This window comes from Gracilinanus agilis, chromosome 4 (genome assembly GCF_016433145.1).
Source record: "Gracilinanus agilis isolate LMUSP501 chromosome 4, AgileGrace, whole genome shotgun sequence".
Lineage (NCBI taxonomy): Eukaryota > Metazoa > Chordata > Mammalia > Didelphimorphia > Didelphidae > Gracilinanus > Gracilinanus agilis.
In genome coordinates, this window is record NC_058133.1 from 107,231,825 (window position 1) to 107,254,768 (window position 22,944).

Genomic DNA, 22,944 nt, shown 5'->3' on the forward strand with positions numbered 1-22,944 from the left:
AGAATAGGGAATGCTATTGATGCAGCTGTATTGATGATCTTATTTTCTCAGCTTTCTCACTACCAGTGTTGGTGATGCACTAGCTCTCACAGTCTATCAGGAAATAGCTTCAGTTATTCCTACCATCTTCTTCATGTCAGACCTCACTGCCACCCTTCAACCAGCTACTCAGGCCAGAGAGACTTCCCAGTCCAGAGACTCCTGTCCAGAGACCTCCAGAGAGAGCCCCCTCAAAGTGGCTATCAGGGGTATTTATACCATGGGGCCAACCAACATTTGCCCCTGGCTCATGGCACCTGGGAACATTCCGAGTCTTCCAACTGCCATCCCTGTCAGTCAAGGTGGTATCCATCATTTCCCAGATTATGAATATAACTGTGTGTGTGTGTGTGTGTGTGTGTGTGTGTGTGTGTGTGTGTGTAAAGAGAGAGAGAGAGAGACAGACAGACAGAGAGAGAGAGAGAGAGAGAGAGAGAGAGAGAGAGAGAGAGAGAGAGAAACAAGGTGACAAGGTGGGGGACAGGACTAGAGAAGAGATTATCATCAGGTTAGAGATGACTGTTCCCTATATTATTGGGCTAATATCTGTTCATCTGTGTACTTGTCTAAAGCATCCAGCTTCAAAGTATGAAGAATAGGCAGTCACTTTTCCTATGCCTAATCCAAATAGCTCTCATGCTCCATTTATATTCATGCAATATCAAATGAATGAGAAAATGGCTCCCAGCATATTAGGCAGAATCCCTGCAGTCGATTTATTGGAGGCCATAACCAGTAGTCCAAGTACGGATGGTCTACTCTACAGCATGCATCATTAGGGGGAGCATCCATGTCAATGAGAAAGTGACTGATCCTCTGGGGTATTGCATTCTGGGAATCAGTCAAAGATAGGACACAACATGCAGCAGCTTGATAGATTTCTCAATATCATATTTTGTGATTGTACAGAATGCCAATGCCTGGAAATTCAGTTCTCTATGGCCAGAAGGTGTGTTTCTCTGTGATGTCGTTTAAGCCACACATATTACAGGAAAGGCTCAAGCCCCTTTGAGGACAGTAATACAGAGGCACAATTCATCAATCCTACTTGGTGTATATGACAAGTATTGATGGTTAAAGGGGGTGGTATCTAGCCTTCCCCCTTGTTAGCTCTCAATGGACCAGATCAGCTATCACTCACCCACACCCCCAGGAAGACCTATGAGGGAATAAACTCAAAAGATTTCCAAATTAGCAAAGCTATAGAGAGGATGTTTAAGGAAGGTGTTGGGGATCAGTTGTGACCCTAATGGATGGGATCCCACCCTTAGAGCCAGCACTATGGAGGCAAACCTCCCCACTCCAAAGTTCTAGTTGCTTTGCCCTTCAAGTTGGTGTTTGGTATTCGTCTTCCCCGCAGCCACAAGATCAGTGTTCCTCCCCTCCAAGTAATAGCCCCAAACTACCACTAATGAACTAATAAAGATTTATTATAAGGGTGAGGGAATTTAGGATAACAGGGTAAGGGATGTTTGAGGATTTTTGAGGTAGGAGGGTACAGGGATAACTTCTCTATCAACTATGAACCCCACAACCAGAGAGCAGATCTGGTTTCAGACACTCTCCCTCCCTTCACAATGTCCTATCCTTAACACTATCTAACAAACAGGGAAATAATTGCAAGGAAGGGGTATAAGAGGGATGAAGGAAGGGTCCCCCAAGTGCCCACTCCCTCTAGAGTCCGGGCACTAAGGCCAATTATGGAGCATAACTCTTTCGGTTTCTTCTTCATTGGCAATGAAATCAGTAGAAAGGTTTTGTAGTTGAAATCTCAAGAATGCCCCTGAATTTTGGGTTCAGAAGAATTAAATTCCTATCCAGAACCTCCTAGCCATTAACAACCATCCACCCTGAAGCCCACCCAAGAGCTGAAAGTCCTCTGAGAAGTTTTTGACAGTTGGTCGTTGACAGTTTAGAATCTTCGGAATTTTCACCAAATTCCCTTCTTTACTGGCCCCTCCCAAACGGAATTTTCTCAGAGTTCCATGGGGTCGGCTTCCAGTCCAATTCAAAGATAAGCCTAGTTATCCTTGATTTACCCCAAATCTACACTTACATTGGGACCCACAAAAGCCTTTTCCAGTGTCCCTGTGGATGTTTGGTTCTTGGAACATGGTTTTGTACTTATAGCCGGGCTCATTCATGAGGCAAATACACAACTAAGGTGAGGCCACAAGGCTTTGTCTCAGGGAACTAAAATTGGTAGGTACTGACAGTACTTGTAGTCCTTTTGACTACAAGTCTAAGAAACAATAGAATCTAGCACCTGCTGAGCAAAAATAATTATTTTAAACTAAAACTCAAACTGATGGTGTTTCAGGGAAAGCTTCTACCCTGCCCACTTTATTCTCTTCTTATGTAGCAGCCTCTCCAGCCTTAGTTTCACATTAATATAATAGGGGCTCTGTGATTATCATGGGGTAGTCTTCCCTTTCCCTCCCTCTTCCTCAATTGTGGGCACCTATTCCGTCTTTGTTCCCAGTGCAGTTTGGGTATTTGCCACAGATCTAAAATTCTCAGGGTAGAGGGGATTCCTTTTAGTCACCAGGCTGAGCTAGATCATTTTTGAAGACTCTGGAAATTCTGTGAATGTGTATGGGCAAGGTATAACCCCTATGTGTTGGCAACTGTCCTATGTTTGGTGTGTCATGAATGCATGTTGGGTACATTGTACATCCTGTAACATATATGTGTACTTCACATCAGTATATGCTTGTCTCTGGTTCTGTGTGCATATACAGGTGTACATCCACACATTGATGGGTGTGTATATTCATACATCTGTAAGTGTCTGGGCTTGATCAGCTCAGTTGGTGAAGGCTCTGTTTTAAGGAACCTCAAGGTCACGGGTAATCCCTGGATGAGCCAATGAGCTTTTTGCTGCTGGGCAGCCCAATCGCTGGTTATACCCTTTGCTTGGACCAGCTGGTTTGCAAATACTTGCCCTTGATTGAAAGGGGAGTTAAGTTAGAGCTTGGCAACAAACAGAGTCTGCTTTCCAAAGCCTGAGTCTAGGTAAGGATGGGGAGGCTCAGTCACCACTAGGCTGCTCAATTGTTGGCCTTGACAGCTCCTGAAACCAAGAAAATATCTCCTCATTGCTGGAAAAATCAACTCAAATGGCACATTGTACCGAGGGGGAAGGGACAGCGCTGCAATTAAGCTATTGTGGGTGAGGAATTGTGGAAATCTGGATTGCCTGACAGGTATGACCTCTATAAGACTCTTTACTACCTCGAGGAGGGAGAGAATGTGAATCACAAAACAACAATTATTTCTATATTAATTGACAATTGAAATTGAAAAAAATTGTTAAAAAAAAAAAAGAAGCTATTGCAGGGAAGCTCAGTGTCCAGCCCTGGAGATGGGAAGTCCTGGGTTCTTTGGCCTCAGACACATCCTAAATGAGTGATACTGGGCAAGTTACTTATCCACAATTGCCCAGCGTTTGCCACTCTTCTGTCTTACTTAGTTTTACTTAGTATTGATTCTCAGACAGAAGGTAAGGGCTTAAAAGAAGAAGAAAAAGCAGAAGCTATTGCAATCCTAATTGCAATTATATAACAAAGGGTAATACATGGGCCCATTTGGACATTAGAGTTTATGAGCCTGTATGGATTTGTCTAAGAGCATATAGCAGTATCATTGTCTTTTACATTCTGAAGAGACATTGTGCTTCTTTTCCCAGTTCCTGTTACACCCCATTCTCATCTAAAAAGACATATCCAGATTTGAGCAATAAAAGTTTATTCTATTCTCAACTAAGGCAAAAGATTAAAAGTGGTCTTCAGGATTAGAGAGCTTGATGGAGGGACTTGCCCCAGGCCCAAGGAGTGAAGCACAATATGGAGAAAGCAGGATCCAACAGGGATGCGGGCAGAGACTGGTCAGACTGCCAAGGCAAAACCAATGCGATTGTTATGCCGGTCAAATTCAATGTAGAACTTTTGGATGAAGGTTGTTCCTAGGACCCACAGAGGTTCTTCTGGGCTATAAGCATCCTTGCCATGGAAGGCCACCAGGCACATCTGATCGCTGCTGTCCTTATTCTACAAGGAGAGACTAGTTTGGACTGATGCCCTTTAACAAACCTGCCTGGTCCTTCACCCCCTTCCTCTTCCTCTGATCCCAGCTTTTAGCAAATACTCAATTTAGCTCCTGGTTATGATAAACATCACAGAATCTTGGCACTGGAAGGACGAGGATGACAAGATCTCAGAGGCTCAGTTAGAAGGAAGCTTAGAAGGCATCTAGTCCAACATGAAGGAGAACTCCTAATGCGATATGCTTGACAAATGTCATCCTGCCTTATGCCAAAAGCAATCTAGAAGAGAGGAACCCATTGCTTCCTGAGTCAGCCCTTTCTATCATGGGTTAGCTATTAGCATCAGGAGGTTGTTCTTTACATCACTCCTGCTAGTTATAAGCTTTATTTGGCCTCTTTAAATTTCTATCCTTCTTTCCTAGCTTTTCTCTCTGGAGTCATGCAGAAACACGCCAATTCTTCCTCCTCCAGTTAGCCCTTCAAGTACATAAAGGCAATGATCACTTCCACCACCACAACTCCACCACCAGCTCTCCCCCCAAACTCTTTTCTAGACCAGACACCCCCAGTATCCTAAACTGATCTTTTGTACCACCCTGTTTGTCCTCCTCTGGAAAATCTCTAGCTTATCAATGTTTTTTCAGAAATATGGCATCCAGGACTAAAATATAGTGCCCCTGATAGTCTGATCAGGATAGAATTCAGCAGAGCTACTATCTCACTTCACACTATAGCCTAAAATGGAATCAGCATTTTTTCCCTCTGCTCCATCACCCTGTTAACTGATTTTGAGTGTACAGGTCATTGAATCTCTCTGATTTTTTTTTTGGTCAAACTACCTTCTATCTACCTCTCCCCATCTACTTGGGAAGTTAATTGTTGGAACCTGTGTGAAAGGCTTCACATTTATCTCTATTATTGACTGACCATTGAGGTTATTCAGTTCAGAGGTGCCAAACTCACTGCTGTGGACCACATACAAAGACCCCAATGCTACCTGAACTAGATTAAAATGTAATTAGGAGGAAGCTAGGTGTCTCAGTGGATAAATAGCCAGGTCTGGAAATGAGAAGCCCTGGGTTCAAATCTGGCCTCAGACATTTCCTAGCTGTGTGACCCTGGGATAATAATTTAAAAAGGAATTTAAAAAGGAATACACCTTCTTTTCAGCAGCACATGGTATATTCACAAAGTGTGATCATGTACTACAGCATAAAAACATTGGAAACAAATGTAAAAATACAAAAATAATAAATACAACTTTTTTCAGATCATAATACAATAAAAATTATAATTAGTAAGTGTACATGGAGAGTCAAATAAAAAATTAATTGGAAAGTAAATACTATGATTCTCTAAAATTGATTGAAGACAAAAACATAGAAACAATTAATGATTTAACTGAAGAGAATGACAATGAGGAAAAAGCATATCAAAATCTTTGGGATGCAGCCAAAGCAATACTCAGGGGGAAATGTATATCCCTGAGTGCCTATACCAACAAAATTGAGAGAGAGCAGATCAGCGTGTTAGGATAAGGGATAGGAAAAATGCATAGGTTGTCTCTAAGGGGAAGGAAGAGAATTTAGCCATAAACCCTGGGTGAAGATTCTGGCAAGAGAAGGATTTGCACAGGAGGATCTTGGGAATTAACTGAGGTTAACTACCATTCCTAAACTGGCTTCTCTCTGAACTGGAAGTGGAGAACAGCTGCTCTATCAACTCCTGAGAAATACCTAGTTTTGTGGAAAAACTAGGAGGTTTCTTGGTTTTGGTGGAATACCTATTAGGAGATATGTGTTTTCTCTGAGGTGTTGTGAACAACTTGGCTGTGGCATTTGACTAAGGTAAACCAAAGGGTTTTCATCTGGAACTTTCAGGTTTACCTAACAAGGCAACAACTGGCTTCCTCACAGGGAAAGGACTCAGTCCACCTGTAAGTTTTTCTTCCTCAGCCTTTTAGAGACAATCTGGGATAGTTAAGTTAGCAAGATAGTCAGATGGTTTGTGGGTCTAACAAGATCAGGGAGCTGGTAAGAAGGGCTTGAGAAGTGTGGTCCCCTGGAATTCTGGGTGAGGCTGAGCCTGTATTTTGCAGGGATTCCATGCTGCAGTCTCTACATAACAGTAGACAAGGAGGACATCCCAATGGGTGAGGCATTGAAAAGTGGGAGGAGCTAAAGCTGTATAGATTTAGGACTTTATCTACCATTTCCTAACCTCAATGAACTTGTTTTTCTACAATTTCAAGGGGTTTTGCTTTACTGACCCTGATAGTTTCCTAATTGGGATTTTTCCATCACTAATCAATCTAGGTTGTTCCCATCAATCTATCTCTTTCTGGAGGTAGATTTCTTTTTCAAATGAATTGGGAATTCAACTTAAAAAACTAGAAAGAGAACAAATTAAAAATCCCCAGATAAAAACTAAATTTGAAATCATAAAAATCAAAGGAGCGATTAATAAATTGAAAGTAAAAGAACTATTGAACTAATTAATAAGAGTTGGAGCTGGTATTTTGAAAAAAACAAATAAAATAGATAAAGTACTGGTTAATCTAATTAAAAAGAGGAAAGAAGAAAATCAAATTAACAGCATTAAAGATGAAAAGGATAACCTCATCTCTAATGAAGAGGATATTAAGGTAATTATTAACTATTTTGCCCAATTATATGGCAAACCATATCACTATCTAGATGAAGTGGGTGGATATTTACAAAAATACAAATTGCATACATTGACAAAAGAGGAAATAGAATATTTAAACAATCCCATCTCAGAAAAATAATTGCATAAGCCATCAAGGAACTCCCTAAGAAAAAATTCCCAGGTCCAGATGGATTCACAAGTGAATTTTACCTAACATTTAAAGAACAACTAATCCCAATACTATACAAACTATTTGACAAAATAAACAAAGAAGGAATGTTACCAAATTCCTTTTAAGACACAAATATGGTACCGATTCCAAAGCCAGGCAGATAAAAACAGAAAAAGAAAACTATAGACCATTTCCCTCAATTAATATAGATGCAAGCATCTTATATAGAATACTAGCAAAAAGACTACAGCAAGTGATCACGAGGATTATTCACTATGATCAGGTGGGATTAATACCAGGAATGAAAGGATAGTTTAATATTAGGAAAAACATCCATATAATTGACCATACCAACAACCAAACCAACAAAAATCATATGCTTATCTTAATAGATGTAGAAAAAGCCTTTGACAAAATACAACACTCATTCCTATTGAAAACACTAAAAAGTATGAAAATAGATGGGCCCTTCCTAAAAATAATGAACAGCATATATCTAAGACCATCAGCAAGCATCATCTACAATGGGGATAAATTAGAAGCCTTTCCAGTAAGATCAGGAATGAAGCAAGGATGGCCATTATCACCCCTGTTATTTATCATTGTACTAGAAACTCTAGTAGTAGCAATTAGAGAAGAAAAAGAAATCGAAGGGATTAAAGTAGGCAATGAGGAGACTAAACGATTAGTCTTCGCAGATGTTAAGATGGTCTACTTAAAGAATCCTAGAGAATCAACTAAAAAGCTAGTAGAAATAATCAACAACTTTAGCAAAGTTATAGGACACAAAATGAACCTACTTAAGCCATCAGCATTTCTATATATTTCCAACACAACTCATGTAATGGGGATAATTTGAGGAAAGGTGTGTGGTAAAAGGGGATTTTGAAAGGAGGTTGTCAGGGACTTGCTAAGTAGGAAATCTAGGTTACAGGTAGGCTGGAATAAGGAGATTCAGGATATAATATGGCTGAAGTCAGGAGTATAACACTGAAAGGAAACAAAGATCTTCAGGGAGAGGAAGAATTAATCTAAACAGGCAAAGACAGCAGGCTTTACAGACTGGGACTTAGACCTAGAGACAAACTGAGAGAAATAGACTGAACTGAAATTAACCACAGGCTTTAGTTAATTTCACAGGAAGGGACTTGTTTTGAAGTTACACCTTCCTTCAAGATGGATACCCTGGCTTTCCTTCAAGCCCAGAGTATGTTAGTCCTTTCCCTCTTCTTCCCTCTCTTAATAACTAACTGACAAATTATACTAATAAGTCTGTTGAAACACAAAAGGGTTTATTATCTTTAAAGGATGATTTGTCAGGAAAGTGGATTGAGGAAGCCCTAACAGTTGTCTTAGGAACCTCAGGTGGGGAAGGGAGGCAGAGATGTAGTCTGAGCAAGGACCTGCCTTAACTCAGCTTATAAAGTGCTCTTGATATCTAAAGGGAATAAATGATGACTGACTAATTTCTTTATATATTAATATATCAAATTATAGTTAAACCCTTCACAGATTTGAACTCCTCTCTAATTTACTCTCCTTATTAACTCCACAGACATATAAGGTAAGGGAAGGAAGGTAGGAAATAATAAAGGAAATTAAGATACAAAGGGTTTATCTAAGATAACAATTCTTAAATAAATATTTCAAAGCTAGGCTAAATTTCAATTCTACAGATAGGTAAGAAAGCAGCTCAGCAGGTCTGAAACTCTCTCTCCAAGATTCACAAACCAACTGACTTTTTCCCTCAAGATTCCAAACCCCTAACTTATTACAGAACTCAGCCAAAGCTTGAAAAAACTATCATGACCCCCCCTCTCTCTGTACTACACTCAGCAGCAAGAGTTAGAGAAATTCCATTTAAAATCACCCTAGATAATATAAAATACTTAGGAACCTATTTGCCAAGACAAACAGAAATTATATGAACACAACTTCAAAACACTTTTCACACAATTAAGACTAGATCTAAATAAGTGGAAAAACATTAATTGCTCATGGATAGGATGAGCTAATATAATAAAATGACAATCCTACCCACATTAATTTACTTATTCAGTGCCATACCTATCAAACCACCAAGAAACTTTTTTAATGAATTAGAAAAAATTATAACAAAGTTCATTTGGAAAAACAAAAGATCAAGAATATCAAGGGAACCAATGAAATAAAGTGTGAAAGATGGGGGCTTAGCAGTACCAGATCTTAAACTGTACTATAAAGCAGTGGTCATCAAAACAATATGGTACTGGCTAAGAGACAGAAGGGAGGTTCAATGGAATAGACTTGAGGTAAATGTCCTCAGAAAAATAGTGTATGATAAACCCAAAGATCCTAGCTTTTGGGGCAAAACCCCACCATTTGAAAAAAACTATTGGGAAAAATTTGAAAACAGTATGGGAGAGATTAGGTTTAGATTAACATCTCACTTCTCACACCTTCTACCAAGATAAATTCAGAATGCGTATATGACTTAAGTACAAAGAAGGAAAATATAAGTAAATTAGTTGAATGTAGAATTGTTAACTATCAGATATATGAAAAAGGAAAGAATTTAAGACCAAGAAAGAATAATTTTTATCACATTAAACTTAAAAGATTTTGTACAAACTAAACCAATGCAAACCAAACTAGAAGGGAAGCAACAAATTAGAAAAAAAATTTTTTATAACAAAAACATCTAACAAAGGTTTAATTTTCTCTTCTTTTTTTAAAACCCTTACCTTCCATCTTAGAGTCAATACTGTGTATTGGCTCCAAGGCAGAAGTGTGGTAAGGGCTAGGCAATGGGGGTCAAGTGACTTGCTCAGGGTCACACAGCTAGGAAGTGTCTGAGGTCAGATCTGAACCTAGGACCTCCTGTCTCTAGACTTGAGTCTCAATCCACTGAGTTACCAAGCTGCCTCCTAAAGGTTTAATTTCTCAAATCTATAAGGAGCTACATGAATTGTACAAAAAATCAAGTCATTCCCCAATTGATGAATGGGTAATGGACATGAATAGGCATTTTTCAGATAAGGAATTAAAACTATCAATAAGCACATGAAAAATGTTCTAAATTTCTCATAATTACAGAATGCAAATCAAAACATCTCTGAGGTACCATTTCACACCTAGCAGATTGGCCACTATGACAGCAAAGGAAAGTAATGGAAAGTTGGAGGGGATGTGGCAAGATTGGGACACTAATTAATTGCTGGTGGAGTTGTGAATTGGTCCAACCATTCTGGAAGGAAATTTGGAACTATGCCAAAAGGGCTTTAAAAGACTGACTTCCCTTTGATCTAGCCATACCAGTGCTGGGTTTGTAGCCCAAAGAGATAATTATGAAAAATGTTTGTACAAAAATATTTATAACCATACTCTTTGTGGTGGCAAAAAATTGAAAAATGAGGGGGTTTCCATCGATTAGGGAATGGTTGGACAAATCGTGGTATCTGATGGTGTTGGAATACTATTGCACTGAAAGGAATAATGAACTGGAGGAATTCCATGTGAACTGGAAGGACCTACAGGAATTGATGCAGAGTGAAATGAGAAAAACCAGGAGAACATTGTACACAGAGGAGTTTACCCTGTGATGCAATCAAATGTAATGGACTTTTTTACTAGCAATAATGCAATGACCCAGAACAATTCTTAGGGACTTATGAGAAAGAATGCTATCCATATCCAGAGAAAAAACTGAGAGAGTTCAAAGCAGAAGAAAAACATATGATTGATCACATGGTTCAATGGGGATATGATTAGGGATGTTGACTTTAAATGATTACTCTATTGCAGATGTTAATATTATGGAAAGAGGTTTCAAACAATGATACATGTAAAATCTAGTGGAATTGTTCATGGCCTCCAGGAAGGGGGAGGGAGAAGGAGAGGGAAAGAACATGAATCATGTAACCACGAGAAAAGATTCTATATTAATTAATTAATTTTTTAAAATGGCAATGGTCTATATCAAAGGGGTTGTACAGAACTGCTACTTGTTGGTAGCTCTGCAAAATGGCACAATCACTTTGGAAAGCAATTTGGAATTATTCAAATAAAGTAATAAAAACACCCATATTCTTTAAATCAATGACTATTTTCGGACTTATACCAAGGAAGTCATCAATAAGGAAAAAAAAATCACCATATGCAGGCATCTTTTCTCCATTGTGGTTTTTATATATCACATCTCAGTCAAAGAAATTAAATGGAAATTTATGGGGAGTTTTGCAGAACCCGTAGACAACATGTGAAAGCCAAATGATGTTATAAAAAAATTTAGAAACTGAGAAATGCATAGAATATATGTATTGTATTGTATAATATCAAAATACTTTATCTTTTAATACCATAAAAGAGTTGGACCTGGAGTCAGGAGCACCTGTGTTCTTTGACCTCAGATACTTCCTAGCTGTGTAATCTTGGGCAAGCCATTTAACCCTATTTACCTAGCCCTTACACTTTGGTATTAGAGTTGTTATTAACACAGAAAGTAACTGTTAAAAAAGTAACAAAATTATAAAGATCAAATAGGTCTTAAATGAAGACAAATGAGAGGACACCCCCAATCACTAGGATAATAAAAAACACATTATAAACTTTAATATACTATAAAGACAAGAATATTAATTATCAGAGAAAGTATAGAAAGCAAGGTGGCTCAGTGGATAGAGTGCTGGGTCTGGAATCAGGAAGACCTGAGTTAAAATTCAGCCTCAGATAATCATTAGCTGTGTGACTCTGGGCAAGTCACTTAATTTTTGTTTACTTAGTCCACTGGAGAAAGAATGTGAGATAAAGTATAAAAAGATAAGAAGGATCAGGACAGAGCTCTTTCCCCACCTAGCTATATGACCTTTAGCAAATCCCTTTATGTCTCTGAGTCTGTTTCCTCAATTACAAAATGGGAATAAAAGTTATATACTACCAACTTTATAGGGTGGTTGAGATACAAATACATCATAGCCCTATCACTTTGGAGCTAGTTAGTAAATGAACCCACTTTAATGGAGGATACATAGGAGTACCTTTAAGTCTATACTCAACACCCATAAACCCTGATTCTTATTAGTGTAGCTGATTGCTAATTTCCGTGGTCCCCTACTTCTGAGAGAGATAGACAGACACACATATAGAGACAAAGGCAGACAGACAGATGACATGTCAACTGTTAAAAGAATGGAGGAAGGAGATAGAGATATAAATATATGTGTAAAATGATGTATGTATGTATGACCTGATCCCTTGTTCTGTGATCAGATCTTTGTTTCTTTCTTTCTATATCTTCTCTCAACTGCAGTTGGTGGGGAGGAACACCTACTCCTCTCACCCTGGCTGCTGCTGTAAATTATCCCTCTTTTCCCTGACAGGTTTGGTTGATTAACCTGTCAGTGGCTCCTTCTAACAGTTGCCCAAGTGAGGACCTCTTGAGAGGTTAGTTGGGTGGTTAACCTCTCTAGACCCAACCTGGGATTGGATTGATTGGTAATGAGTTATTGATTACCTTTAGATAATGATTAGGACCTGACTGCGTAATTGATTTCCCTTCCTTAGGGCTGTGATAGAATGACCACTCAGGAAGGTACTTGCTATTAAACACTGTTTATCTATTGATAGGGAAAGGATAACAAGGTACAAGGTTGGGGATTGGAAACCCTATTGCTCTATTGACTATTAAGCTAATTGATGATTAGGACTGGAGAACACTAGGCTGGGAAGTCTTCACCCTCTCTCTATCTCTGACAGGACCTGGCCATAGCCAAGCCAGAGAATAGGGAAGGCTATTGATGTAGATTGATATTGATGGTCCATGTATTCTCTCAGTTCTCCTACCAATAATATTGATAGTTCGCTAGCTCTCACAGTCTATCCAGGAAGTAGATTCAGGCTTTGGCCTACCCTTTTCTTCATCAACCACCCATTCAGCCACCCTTTAACTACCCTCTACCCAGTTTGATCCACAGAGGTTTGCTCATGTCTGAACTCAGAGATCTGAGATCTCCAGTTCTGAGCCTCTGAGTCCAGAGATATCCCCACTGTAGCTGTAAGGGGGTATATATAGGGTGGGGATAACTGATGTTTGCCCCTGGCTCACGGCACCTGGGAACATTCTGAATCTCTCAACTGCCATCCCTGTCAGTCAAGGTGGCATCCATCTTATCTCAGATTAATGATTATAACATAAATGCCATTTTGTTTTATGGAAATTTCAACCTGTGAATTTCCTGTTGATCTTTTTCATTGGTGGATTTCTACTCTATGCTTGACTAAACTTATGTATTCCTATCCCACTAACTACCCTTCCCAAAATAATAAATCCTATCTTAATTAATGTCCTATCTGTCTATGATTTCCTTATGCTAAGGACAAGGGTTTGGGAAAGATTTTCTGGGAAAGTGTGGGATTATGAATACATTGTTTGCATAAGTTATGACATTTGAACATAAAGTATAATATGTAAGCATTGTAACAAATTTAACAATAGCTATTATTATAGAGAAATGAATAAATCTTTGAATCTTTAGTTAAAAGGAGGGTTAAAAGTGATATGGAGGAGGAATGAAATGGGATGGCTGAATGTAGGGAAGGAATGAATGAGGTGGTATATTGGATGGTGAGGGAATAGGTGGGGTATTCAGGAGAGGCAACTTAAAACAGCCTTGACACTGAGGCTAGATATAGAGGATATTGGGGGAGATAGGCTGAACCCTGCAAGGTGAGGAAAGGTATCTCTATAGATACAAAGGAGTTGGGCCAGTCAGAAATATTTAAATCTGCCTTGAGGGCTTCTCTTATTAGTTTCTAAAGTCTCTTGAGGGAGGAGTCGAAGAGTTCCTCCCTGTCAGTGAAACTGATAGCAGGAGGAAGTCTCGGGTCAGACTTACTGCCAAGATAGATACCCACAGTACCCTCAAGAAATAAAAGAAAATAACTCCTTCCCCCTTCAGCCCTTGCCTCAATCTTCGACAATGATTCACCAGAGGATTTGAGTAGGTAACAAAGGGGATTTATTAATATCAGGATTAAATCAGAAGGTGAGAGGGGTTTAGGGTTTTGTAATAGCCGCTAGGGAGAAAACTACAGGTGAGGGAAGGGTCACAGGAGGGTTAGACTGAGAGAACCTGCTCTCCCAGTCAGGAAGATTTGGTTGCCTTAAAGTATTTACTACATCAATAAAATAAGGGATAGCTTGATTTAAGGATGTTCTATTTGCCTACAGAAAACTAAAGCCCACAAAGTCTAAACCAAACCCAAAACCACCCTTCATCCCAGAGCCCAAAGGGAAATTCAGGGAAATAACAGGGGTATAATATGGAGAGGTCAGGGAGAGGTCCAGAGAAATCAGCTAGGTTTAAATTGTCCAGAGACAAAATCACAGGCCAAGGCAAAGCCAAAAGCCAAAAGCAGAGCCTCAGTTGGAACATCAGCTCTCTTCAAGTCTCAGACTCCAACTCAATCTTTGTGAAGATTCTAAGACTTAACTGCCAGGGCTGTTTACAGTTGACTCTTGCCAGAGCAAAAGCCTCTGTTGCATCCTTGCATTACAGTCTGCTCATTTGTCTTTTGAAAATTTGTACCTTGCAACATTTTCTGGTTGCTAAGATCTAAAGGGTTACGACTCTTACTCTAAGCTAAATTCTAACTATGCTTTTAACCCTATCTAAGTTTTTTAAAATAATAAAAGGGTTGCTATCTCCTAAACTATGCTAAGACTAACCTAAGCTAAAACTAAGACCCTTTATGGGAAAGACATAGGAAATAACGGGGATTTGAGTTTTGCAAAATTTTTTGAACAGAAAGGAAAAGCAGATTAAATGCAAACATTCACAGTCTAAAAGCTAACATTTGCTAACTAAAACAAAGTAATAAATTCTATCTATGTACTTATCTAATTTCATGAACTAACAACAAAAGTATCAACTAAGAAAATTTCTGCAATCTAAGCTTCTAAATTCGAATTCATTTTCTAAAGTTAGTATATGAATATGTTAGTACACTTATGCCTATGTTAGAAACATTAGTAAGAAAAAGTAAGACTAATATTATTTGTAAGTCTTTTGATTAAACTATAGACTTAAGCTATGTACAATATTTACAAAGAAAGTTTAGAAAATTCTATCCCAGTTTCTAACTTATCAGACTAATTAAGCTGTCCCTGTGTGTTAGTAAAACTTATTGCTAAGGGTTAGTAAGCAAACATTTACATATTTACATTTTTACAAGAAATGTCAGGTGATTTAAGTAGAAGGTGTCTGAACAAAAGTAAGAGGAAAACTCTATGCTAAAGCAGACAAACTTCTCTCTTAGATGCAAGTTTGTGTTTCACATGTATATGTGAGGTTAGAAAAATGTTCTATGTGTTGTCTAGTGTGACCTACCTGTGTAATGAAGTGTTACATACTTACTCCACCAGAATTCTTCTGCAAAGTGTATGTTCTGCATGGATGGAATTTAAAGTGTTGGATGCTGTGAGAATTCTGTTGGGTGTAAGTTATGTTCTTCAAATGCATGGGTCCAATGCTGCTCCGATGCTCCTCTTCACAGTGTGGTTGTTGTCCTTTACACTGATTGTGTATTCGGTCACGGATGTCTTTTGTAGTCCTCAGGTTTCCTGTCCTTGTGATGATCTGCGAAGTCAGCAAAGCTTCACTTGTGTCATTTGAGGTTATCCCGCGCTTGTCAACTTGCATTGGAATTGATGTTCTGGTGTGTTGACTTGTGTCAGGAACAAAGTTCAAATATCCATGAAACATGGTTAATCTTTCTTTTTTCTTTTTTCTTTGAAGTTTAATAAAGATGATTACAGGTAACAAGACAGTTCGTGATAGTCTTTTGTGCTTTTATTCATTCGTCAATGTCAGTGTCTAGGTCTTGGATTGATTGCAAATCAAAAGTTCTGTCTTCTTCTGCTGTTGATTCTTTATTGTCGTAATGGTTTGTGGATGATTCTTCTAAGTAGTAATTGGGTTTGGGATAATCATTTGGGTGTAAAATTTGGTGTAATATCTGATTGTTCATTGGCTCTTGGTCTGATTGTGGTTCATATTCATGCTCTGATTGTTGTTCTGATTACTGCTCTGGTTCTGTGGTCTCGTGTATAGGCTATGGACTTTCTGTGGACTTATTTGAATGACTGGTTGGTGCTACTTGATCTTTGTGCTGTATAATAACTGGGTCTTGTGGTTGTTGTTGGGACATGTCTTTTGCTGGCTTGACATGAGTGACATGGAACCAAGGATCCTTTCCTTTAACTTTTATTGTACTAGGAGTTGTTAAAATTATCAGGGATGGGCCTTGCCACTTGGGTTCTAACACAGACTTCCTAGTGAAGTTTCTGATGTAAATATAATCTCCAGGTTGGAAGTTGTGTAGACTAAAATCAAAGGGTACTCTTTGATGTATCAAGCCTATTTTATGAAGTTGGTTTAAGCATTGCTTGAGTAATTTTATGTACTCATAGAGTTTGCATTCCATATCCAGGTATGGTAATTTGTGAATGCTTTGAGGTAACTTGCCATAATGTTCTTTATTGAAGCTGCCCGTTGTTTTAGACTTGGAAAAAAGAGAGGAGTTTGAGGTTTTGATGACTTTGAGCAAGATTGCAAAACTTCATGATGCAAGCTGTTGCAAGTGCTTGTATGGTCCTTATGCTTCTCATCCAATGTTTTTGTGATGGAATGAGAAAGCTGATCTCTTTTGTAGTCATCCTTACTATTTCCATATATTTCTCTGCACAATTTGCATTATTTCTTCCCATTGTTGATTATCTGCCACAGATGTATCTTTATATTCTGTGCAGCTTGCTTGAGACATCTGTTCTGTAGTTCCCAGTTTTTCAATTTTATTTTCCCCACTCAGACTACACATTCTCACACCCAAATTATGATGATTAGACATTTTTAAATTTGTAATCTCGATTCATAATGACTTTGGCTTCGTTCCCATCTGTATGTATCTTTCCATTTCTTCTAGGGATGGTGATTGGCTAAATTTCTTGCATGCATGGCTACAGTATGAACCATCATGCTTGCTTTCCTCACTTCTCTTTGAATCATTATCATTTTAGACCATTTTGAGTTATAATAGGTCCTTCTTTTTCCTCTGTCTCTTTGAGTATAATTATCATTTTTGGAAAAGTCAATTTGTTGCCTAAATTTACAAAATCAGATAATATGACCTATTTTCCCACAAAGGTAGCAACGAGGGGAAGATGATTTTGGTCTTTGGGTGATAATTGTAGGTTGCCTGTATTGATTATGGCTCCTACTAGTTTGAAGGGCAAAATTTTTTACCTCCTTTATTTCTTTTTCTCATTTTATTTGTTTCAACTGTTTTTTCAAATCTGCTATCAGTTTGTCCTTGTTTGAGTCAGTCTGTCTTGCTATCCTTGCTTCCTTCTGCTTTAAGTCATGGATGTAGGAAGCATGTTGTCTTACATCCTCCAGTGGAAGTGATTCCCATTGTGGACAGTTTTGCCTAAAATAATTTTGTGTTGGGATTGATGTTCCCTTTACAAATTGCCTACAGATATGATCTATGGTCTCCTGAGCATGTGTGTCATGTAATCCTAGGATTGTTTCTGCTGCCTCTTTAACTCTATCGAGGAAACTACTAGGGTGTTCCTTTTCTCCCTGTTTTAATTTCTCAAACTTTTGGCATGAATTTGGCCTTTTTGCATGAATTCTCATTGCATCTGATAAATCAGTTCTACATTGGATCAGGTACCTAAGGTTGGCATGTTGGGTAAAATCTAAATCCTGGTGGACTAATGGCCAGGCTGTTAAATTTGGATTTGTCCTCATTCTATTTAGGAATTTTTCCTTTTCTAAGGAAAAGTAAAATTCTCCTAAAAGAAATTCCACATCATAGAAACTGGGGTTGAATAGCGTGAACACCCCTTTTAATTCTTTAATGCTTTTGAGTGGTTTTTCAAAAAATTTTGGAAAACACCTCCTCAACACCTCCATGTCACTTGGGGTGAATGCTTTATATGTTTTCACATGCACTACCCCTTCACCAGGCTGCACGATTGTCCTATCTAAAATTGGTAAAAGAGATACTTTGGAATTTGCGGATGATTGGTTGATATTGGCCTTTGTTTCAATATTGGTGGTGTTATTTACCAGGTATTTGGACGCCACAATCTCTAGCTGGAGAATTGTGTGCTTGTCCAATTCCTTTCCTTCCCTTATTTGTTTCAATACTTGGAATAGTAGTTTGATATTATCTATTAGTTCCCCAGAATCAGCATCTTTCTTTGTTGTTGCAATTGAATTGAACCATTGCCACAGAAGAGAGAAAACATTTTTCGAGACCACTAGGATTTTCCAGATTGTTAGGGTTATGGCTATGGCAGTTGGGATGAAACAAATACATATGTCCAGTACTTTTTGCATGAAATTGGGGACCTTTCTAAACAAAAAATCAATAACACCTTGCATAAGAAACCATGAAATCATAGAGATGCTAGATAGGATGAATGTTATCCTAGCTAACTTCATTTTGGTTGTATCAGAAGATTTTAGGAAGTTCACTAACTTTACTCACCAATTAATGTTATAGAGAAATAAAGTAAATATCTAATCTTTGATTAAAAGGAGGGATAAAGGTGAGGTAATGTTACTTTTTACTAAGTCAATGCAATTTTGCAACAAACTATCTTAAGTTTCTAATACTGTATTTTAAATGAACACTCATAATACACAACAAATTCTAACATTTTTATATCTCTAGTCCCTAATCTATTATTAGGAAGGTTAGTGTGTAAGTAAATTCTTAAGCTATGTTAGTGTATTAGTTTATTAGTCCCATTGCTAACTAACCTATACTATACAATGTCTGGCATTTCTATTAATTGTTCTATTTGAGCATTTATAAGTATTTACACTGTCCCTATGCTAGGTAGAATTGAATTTCCCTTTCACTATTCTCTCCCTATGGGTTAGTAGGCTATTCATTATTGGTTAGTAGCAATACAATACATATGTACAAGGTTTTTCATGTGATGTTCCTGTGAAATAGTATGAGCACTTTTTGACCTTACAAGGAATCTGAGTTCTCTTGTTTATTGTAGCCAATGTACTTTGTACTCAAACTTATTGACATCAATTTACACTATGTACATTTGATGTGACTTTACTGTGTCTATGTGTTGGACCTATGACGTAGCATGTGCTGTTTGGTTTATACTCACTTTCTTCTTTCAGAATCTCTCTGTCAATAAGCCTGTGTTCTGTTGCATGCATTCTAATGTGTACATTTGCCTTTTGATTTGTGTCTGAATGTGTAAACCTTGCACCATTCAAACCTAATCCTGTTCAGCTGATCTTCTTATTGTCGGTGATTCTTCCAGTAATGTCGTTCAGTGATTCTTCCAATCCAAGTCACATAGGTGTTGTCACAGTTTAGGTCCTTGTACAGTCTCTGTGCAATGTCTCTTGTGTTGTCCTTGTGCTGGTCCTGATGAACTGGTGCCCTGGTGTCTCTGGAATCTCTGGAATCTTTGGAATCTCATCTCTCTTCTTCTTTGCTGGATACTCATGTTGCCAGTTGTTGACTTGCTTGAAGAGATTCTCTTGGTCATAAAACAGTGTGTGATTGTGTAGTATTGTGTTAAATTTTGTGTTGCCACAAAATTTTCTTCTTATGAGATTTTTGTGTTTTTGCATTTGTTTTTGATGTTATTGGTGTAATGTTCAATCTTCTTCATTACTGCTGAGTTCTGATAGGCTTTCTAACTCTTGATCTTCATGTGTGAATGAGGCATTTGTGTAATCTAAGTCTTTGAATGTCTTGCTCCAAATGTTGATCTGTGTCTTGGCTGTCTGTTATCTTGTGTTTCATTTATCTCTGTATCTGTGTCTTGGTCTTTTTCTGTCTGAGGCCTTATTTCTAAGTGTAATTTTTTGCTTTGAGGCTCTATTTCTAAGTCAGATTCTGTGTCTTGGTACTCTGTGGAAGTGCTTTCTGGTTGAATTTCTGAATGATGTCTTGACTTCATTGACGATTTGATATACATGTAATGATCCCATGCATCTTTCCCTTTGATTTTTACAGATGTAGTAGGTGTGACTAATATTATTTCATGTGGACCATAACACTTTGGTTCTAACACTGATCTTCTTGTGAAGTTTCTGATATAAATTGTGTCTCCAGGCTTGTAATCATGTAGGCTAAAATCTAGTGGAACACTTTGTTGAATCAGTAACAATTTCTGCAATTCTTCCAGTCTTTCTTTCAGTACGGTGATATATTCATAGATTTTGCACTCTATCCCTAGGTGTGATAGGTAATTAGTGTCTTGTGGTGCTTTCCCAATCCATGGAAGTTGCCCATATGATAGTTGAAATGGTGATAAATGTGTTTCATTATTGGGTTGATTTCTTAGGTGGAAAAGTGCCATGGGTAAGACATGTGGCCATGTAAGATGACTTTCTGTGCATAGCTTCCTGATCATAGTTTTGAGACTCCTATTAGTGCATTCCATAGCCCCCGAGGACTGAGGTCTGTAAATGGAACTTAAATGTCTCTTAATTCCTAGCACTTGGTAGACTTGCTTAAGAATAGAGTTTACAAAGTGACTACCAGAGTCAGACGAGAAAACTGCAGGAATAGAGAATCTGGGAATTATCTCTCTCAGTAGAATTTTTGCTACAAACACTGCATTATTCTGTCTGGCTGGGAATGCTTCTGGCCATTTGGTTAGTTTATCCAGTATCACAAGTATGTATCAATAATTTTGACATCTGGGCATTGTGACATAATCTATTTGCAGGCATTAGAAATGTGTATATGCCAACGTTTTTTCCCCATAAGCTTTTGTTTTTGTAATGGCTTGGTTATACTGCAGGCAGACTCTGCCATTGTCACATACTCTTTTGGCTTCTGTTGTTATGCCAATTGTTATACAGCTTTTTCAAATTACATCTACTATTCCAAGAACTCCATAATGTCCCCTTCTGTGAACTGCTGTACAAGTTGTGTGGTGCAGTAATTTCGGCAAGAATGTTTTTCTGGAGATGGACATCCAAATTCCATTTACTAGATTGCCTCCAAGATTTTCTTGCCAATATTTCATTTCCTTTTGTGAGTAAGTTTCTTGTAATTGATCTTTGTCTACTAAAGATAAGTGAAATATTGCCTTAGGTCCAAATATAGTTGCAAATTTTGCACTGATGTCTGCACAGTAATTGCCTAATTGTACTGGCCCCATGATTTTTTTATGTGCTTGGCAGTCCATCACAGAAAGTTTGGATAGTAACTGTATGGCTTGCAATAATTCACTGATTAGTTTCCCATATGCTATCGATTTCCCATTTGAATTCACGAAACCCCAATTTTTCCAGATCTCCCCTGATGCATGTACAACACCAAAGACATATTTCAAGTCTGTAAAAATATTTATGGCTTTGCCTTCAGCAATCTAGAGTGCATGTATTAATGCAATAATTGCTGCCCATTGAGTTGAGATGTTTGGCTCAAGTGTTGAAAACCATAGTTTCGTTTTGGAGTGTAACTGTGGCTCCTGAAAATCTCTGCCCATCATGTTGGAAACTCGAGCCATCACAGAAGAGTGTGAGGTTGGCTTGGACCATGGGAATGTCTGATAGTCCTCTCTGGTCTTTTGCACGATCTATACTGTGTCACTACAACTGTGAAGACTTAACCCCTTCTAATGGTAATTCAGGGATAAGAGTTGCTGGGTTAATGGTTTTGCATCTATGGGAAGTCAAGTTCTTGTTTGTCAGTAAGATTGCTTGGTACTAGGAGAGATGCTGTGATGTGAAATCCTGGAGATTTGCATTCCTCAGCATGGTTTCAAGTTGGTGCTGGGAATACAATCTCAGCTCCCCTCCCAGGACGAGGTTTGAACTTTTCCTAACCATTAGAGCTGCCTTAGCTCTAATCTTTAAACAGGAAACCATCCATTGCATAACTGGATCAAGAATTGAACTATAATAAGCAATAGGTCTTAGGCTGCTACCTAAATACTGCATAAGCATTGCACAGGCAATTCCTTTATACTCATTGATAAATAGATGAAATGGTTTATTGTGGTCAGGAATGCCTAATGCAGGAGATGACAATATTGCTGCCTTTAATTTTTAATTTTTCTATGGCATGTTTGTGTTCCCTTGTTAGCTTCAGTGGTTCCTTGATGTCTTTTCAAATGGTTTGGCTATGATCGAGTAGCCAGGTATCCACTGTCTGCTCCTATAATTGCTCCTAATTGCTTCTTAGGTAAGCTTAATTTCTGAATGTCATCTATTCTCCTTTAGGATATGCTTCTAGTGCCATTGAGTAATATGAATCCCAAAAACTTGATTCTATTTCTAACCCACTGGATTTTATTTCTGGATATTTTATGGCCTCTCTTGTACAGTTCTTCTATGAAGTGTATACTGTCTCTTTGACAGATATCTCCTGTTGGTGACATGAGTAGGATATTGTCTACATAATGCACCATTTTGCTGGCAGTGAAAGAAATGGATTCCAGGTCTTTTTGTAATATTTGGCAAAAAATACTTTCATTGTTTTTATATCCTTGTGGCAGGCGACTTCATAAAAGTGTCTCACCCTCCCATGAGAATGCAAATAGTTTTTGACTGTCCTTTTGGATGGGAATGCTAAAATAGGCGCTGGCCAGATCCACTACAGTGAACGATTTTGCATTTGAATTGGAATTTCTGCAATTATCTGGGATGGACTTGGGACTATAGCATGAATTTGTTCCGTGTGAGAATTTATTGTCCATAGATCTTGTACCATTCTCCACTGGGTGTTCCCTTTAGCATCTAACTTTGCTTTCTTTATGGACAAGATGGGAGTATTAAATTCTGAGAATCCATATATCAATATCCCTTGATCTAATAAGCTTTAGATGATTGGCTTTATTCCAGGCACAGCTTCTTTGCTTAATTTGAATTGAGGAATCCTAGGTGGTGGGATTCCCCCTTTCACTTTGATTTTTTTTTAACATTTATTAATATTTATTTTTAACATGGTTACATGATTCATGCTCCACCTTTCCCCTTCAACCCCACCCCCCACG

At 38.2% G+C, this 22,944-nt stretch overlaps 1 protein-coding gene across 1 annotated transcript in view; it reads right to left on the reverse strand.

Annotated features, from left to right (window-relative positions):
• Window positions 1-3,926: 3,926 nt before the first annotated feature.
• LOC123245962 (renin-like) overlaps window positions 3,927-22,944 on the reverse strand; it is a 48,023-nt gene continuing 29,005 nt past the window's right edge. Inside the window, exon 9 of the mRNA XM_044674930.1 lies at window positions 3,927-4,088. Within this exon, the coding sequence (XP_044530865.1) occupies window positions 3,927-4,088 (162 nt within the window). The remainder of the gene's footprint in view (window positions 4,089-22,944) is intronic.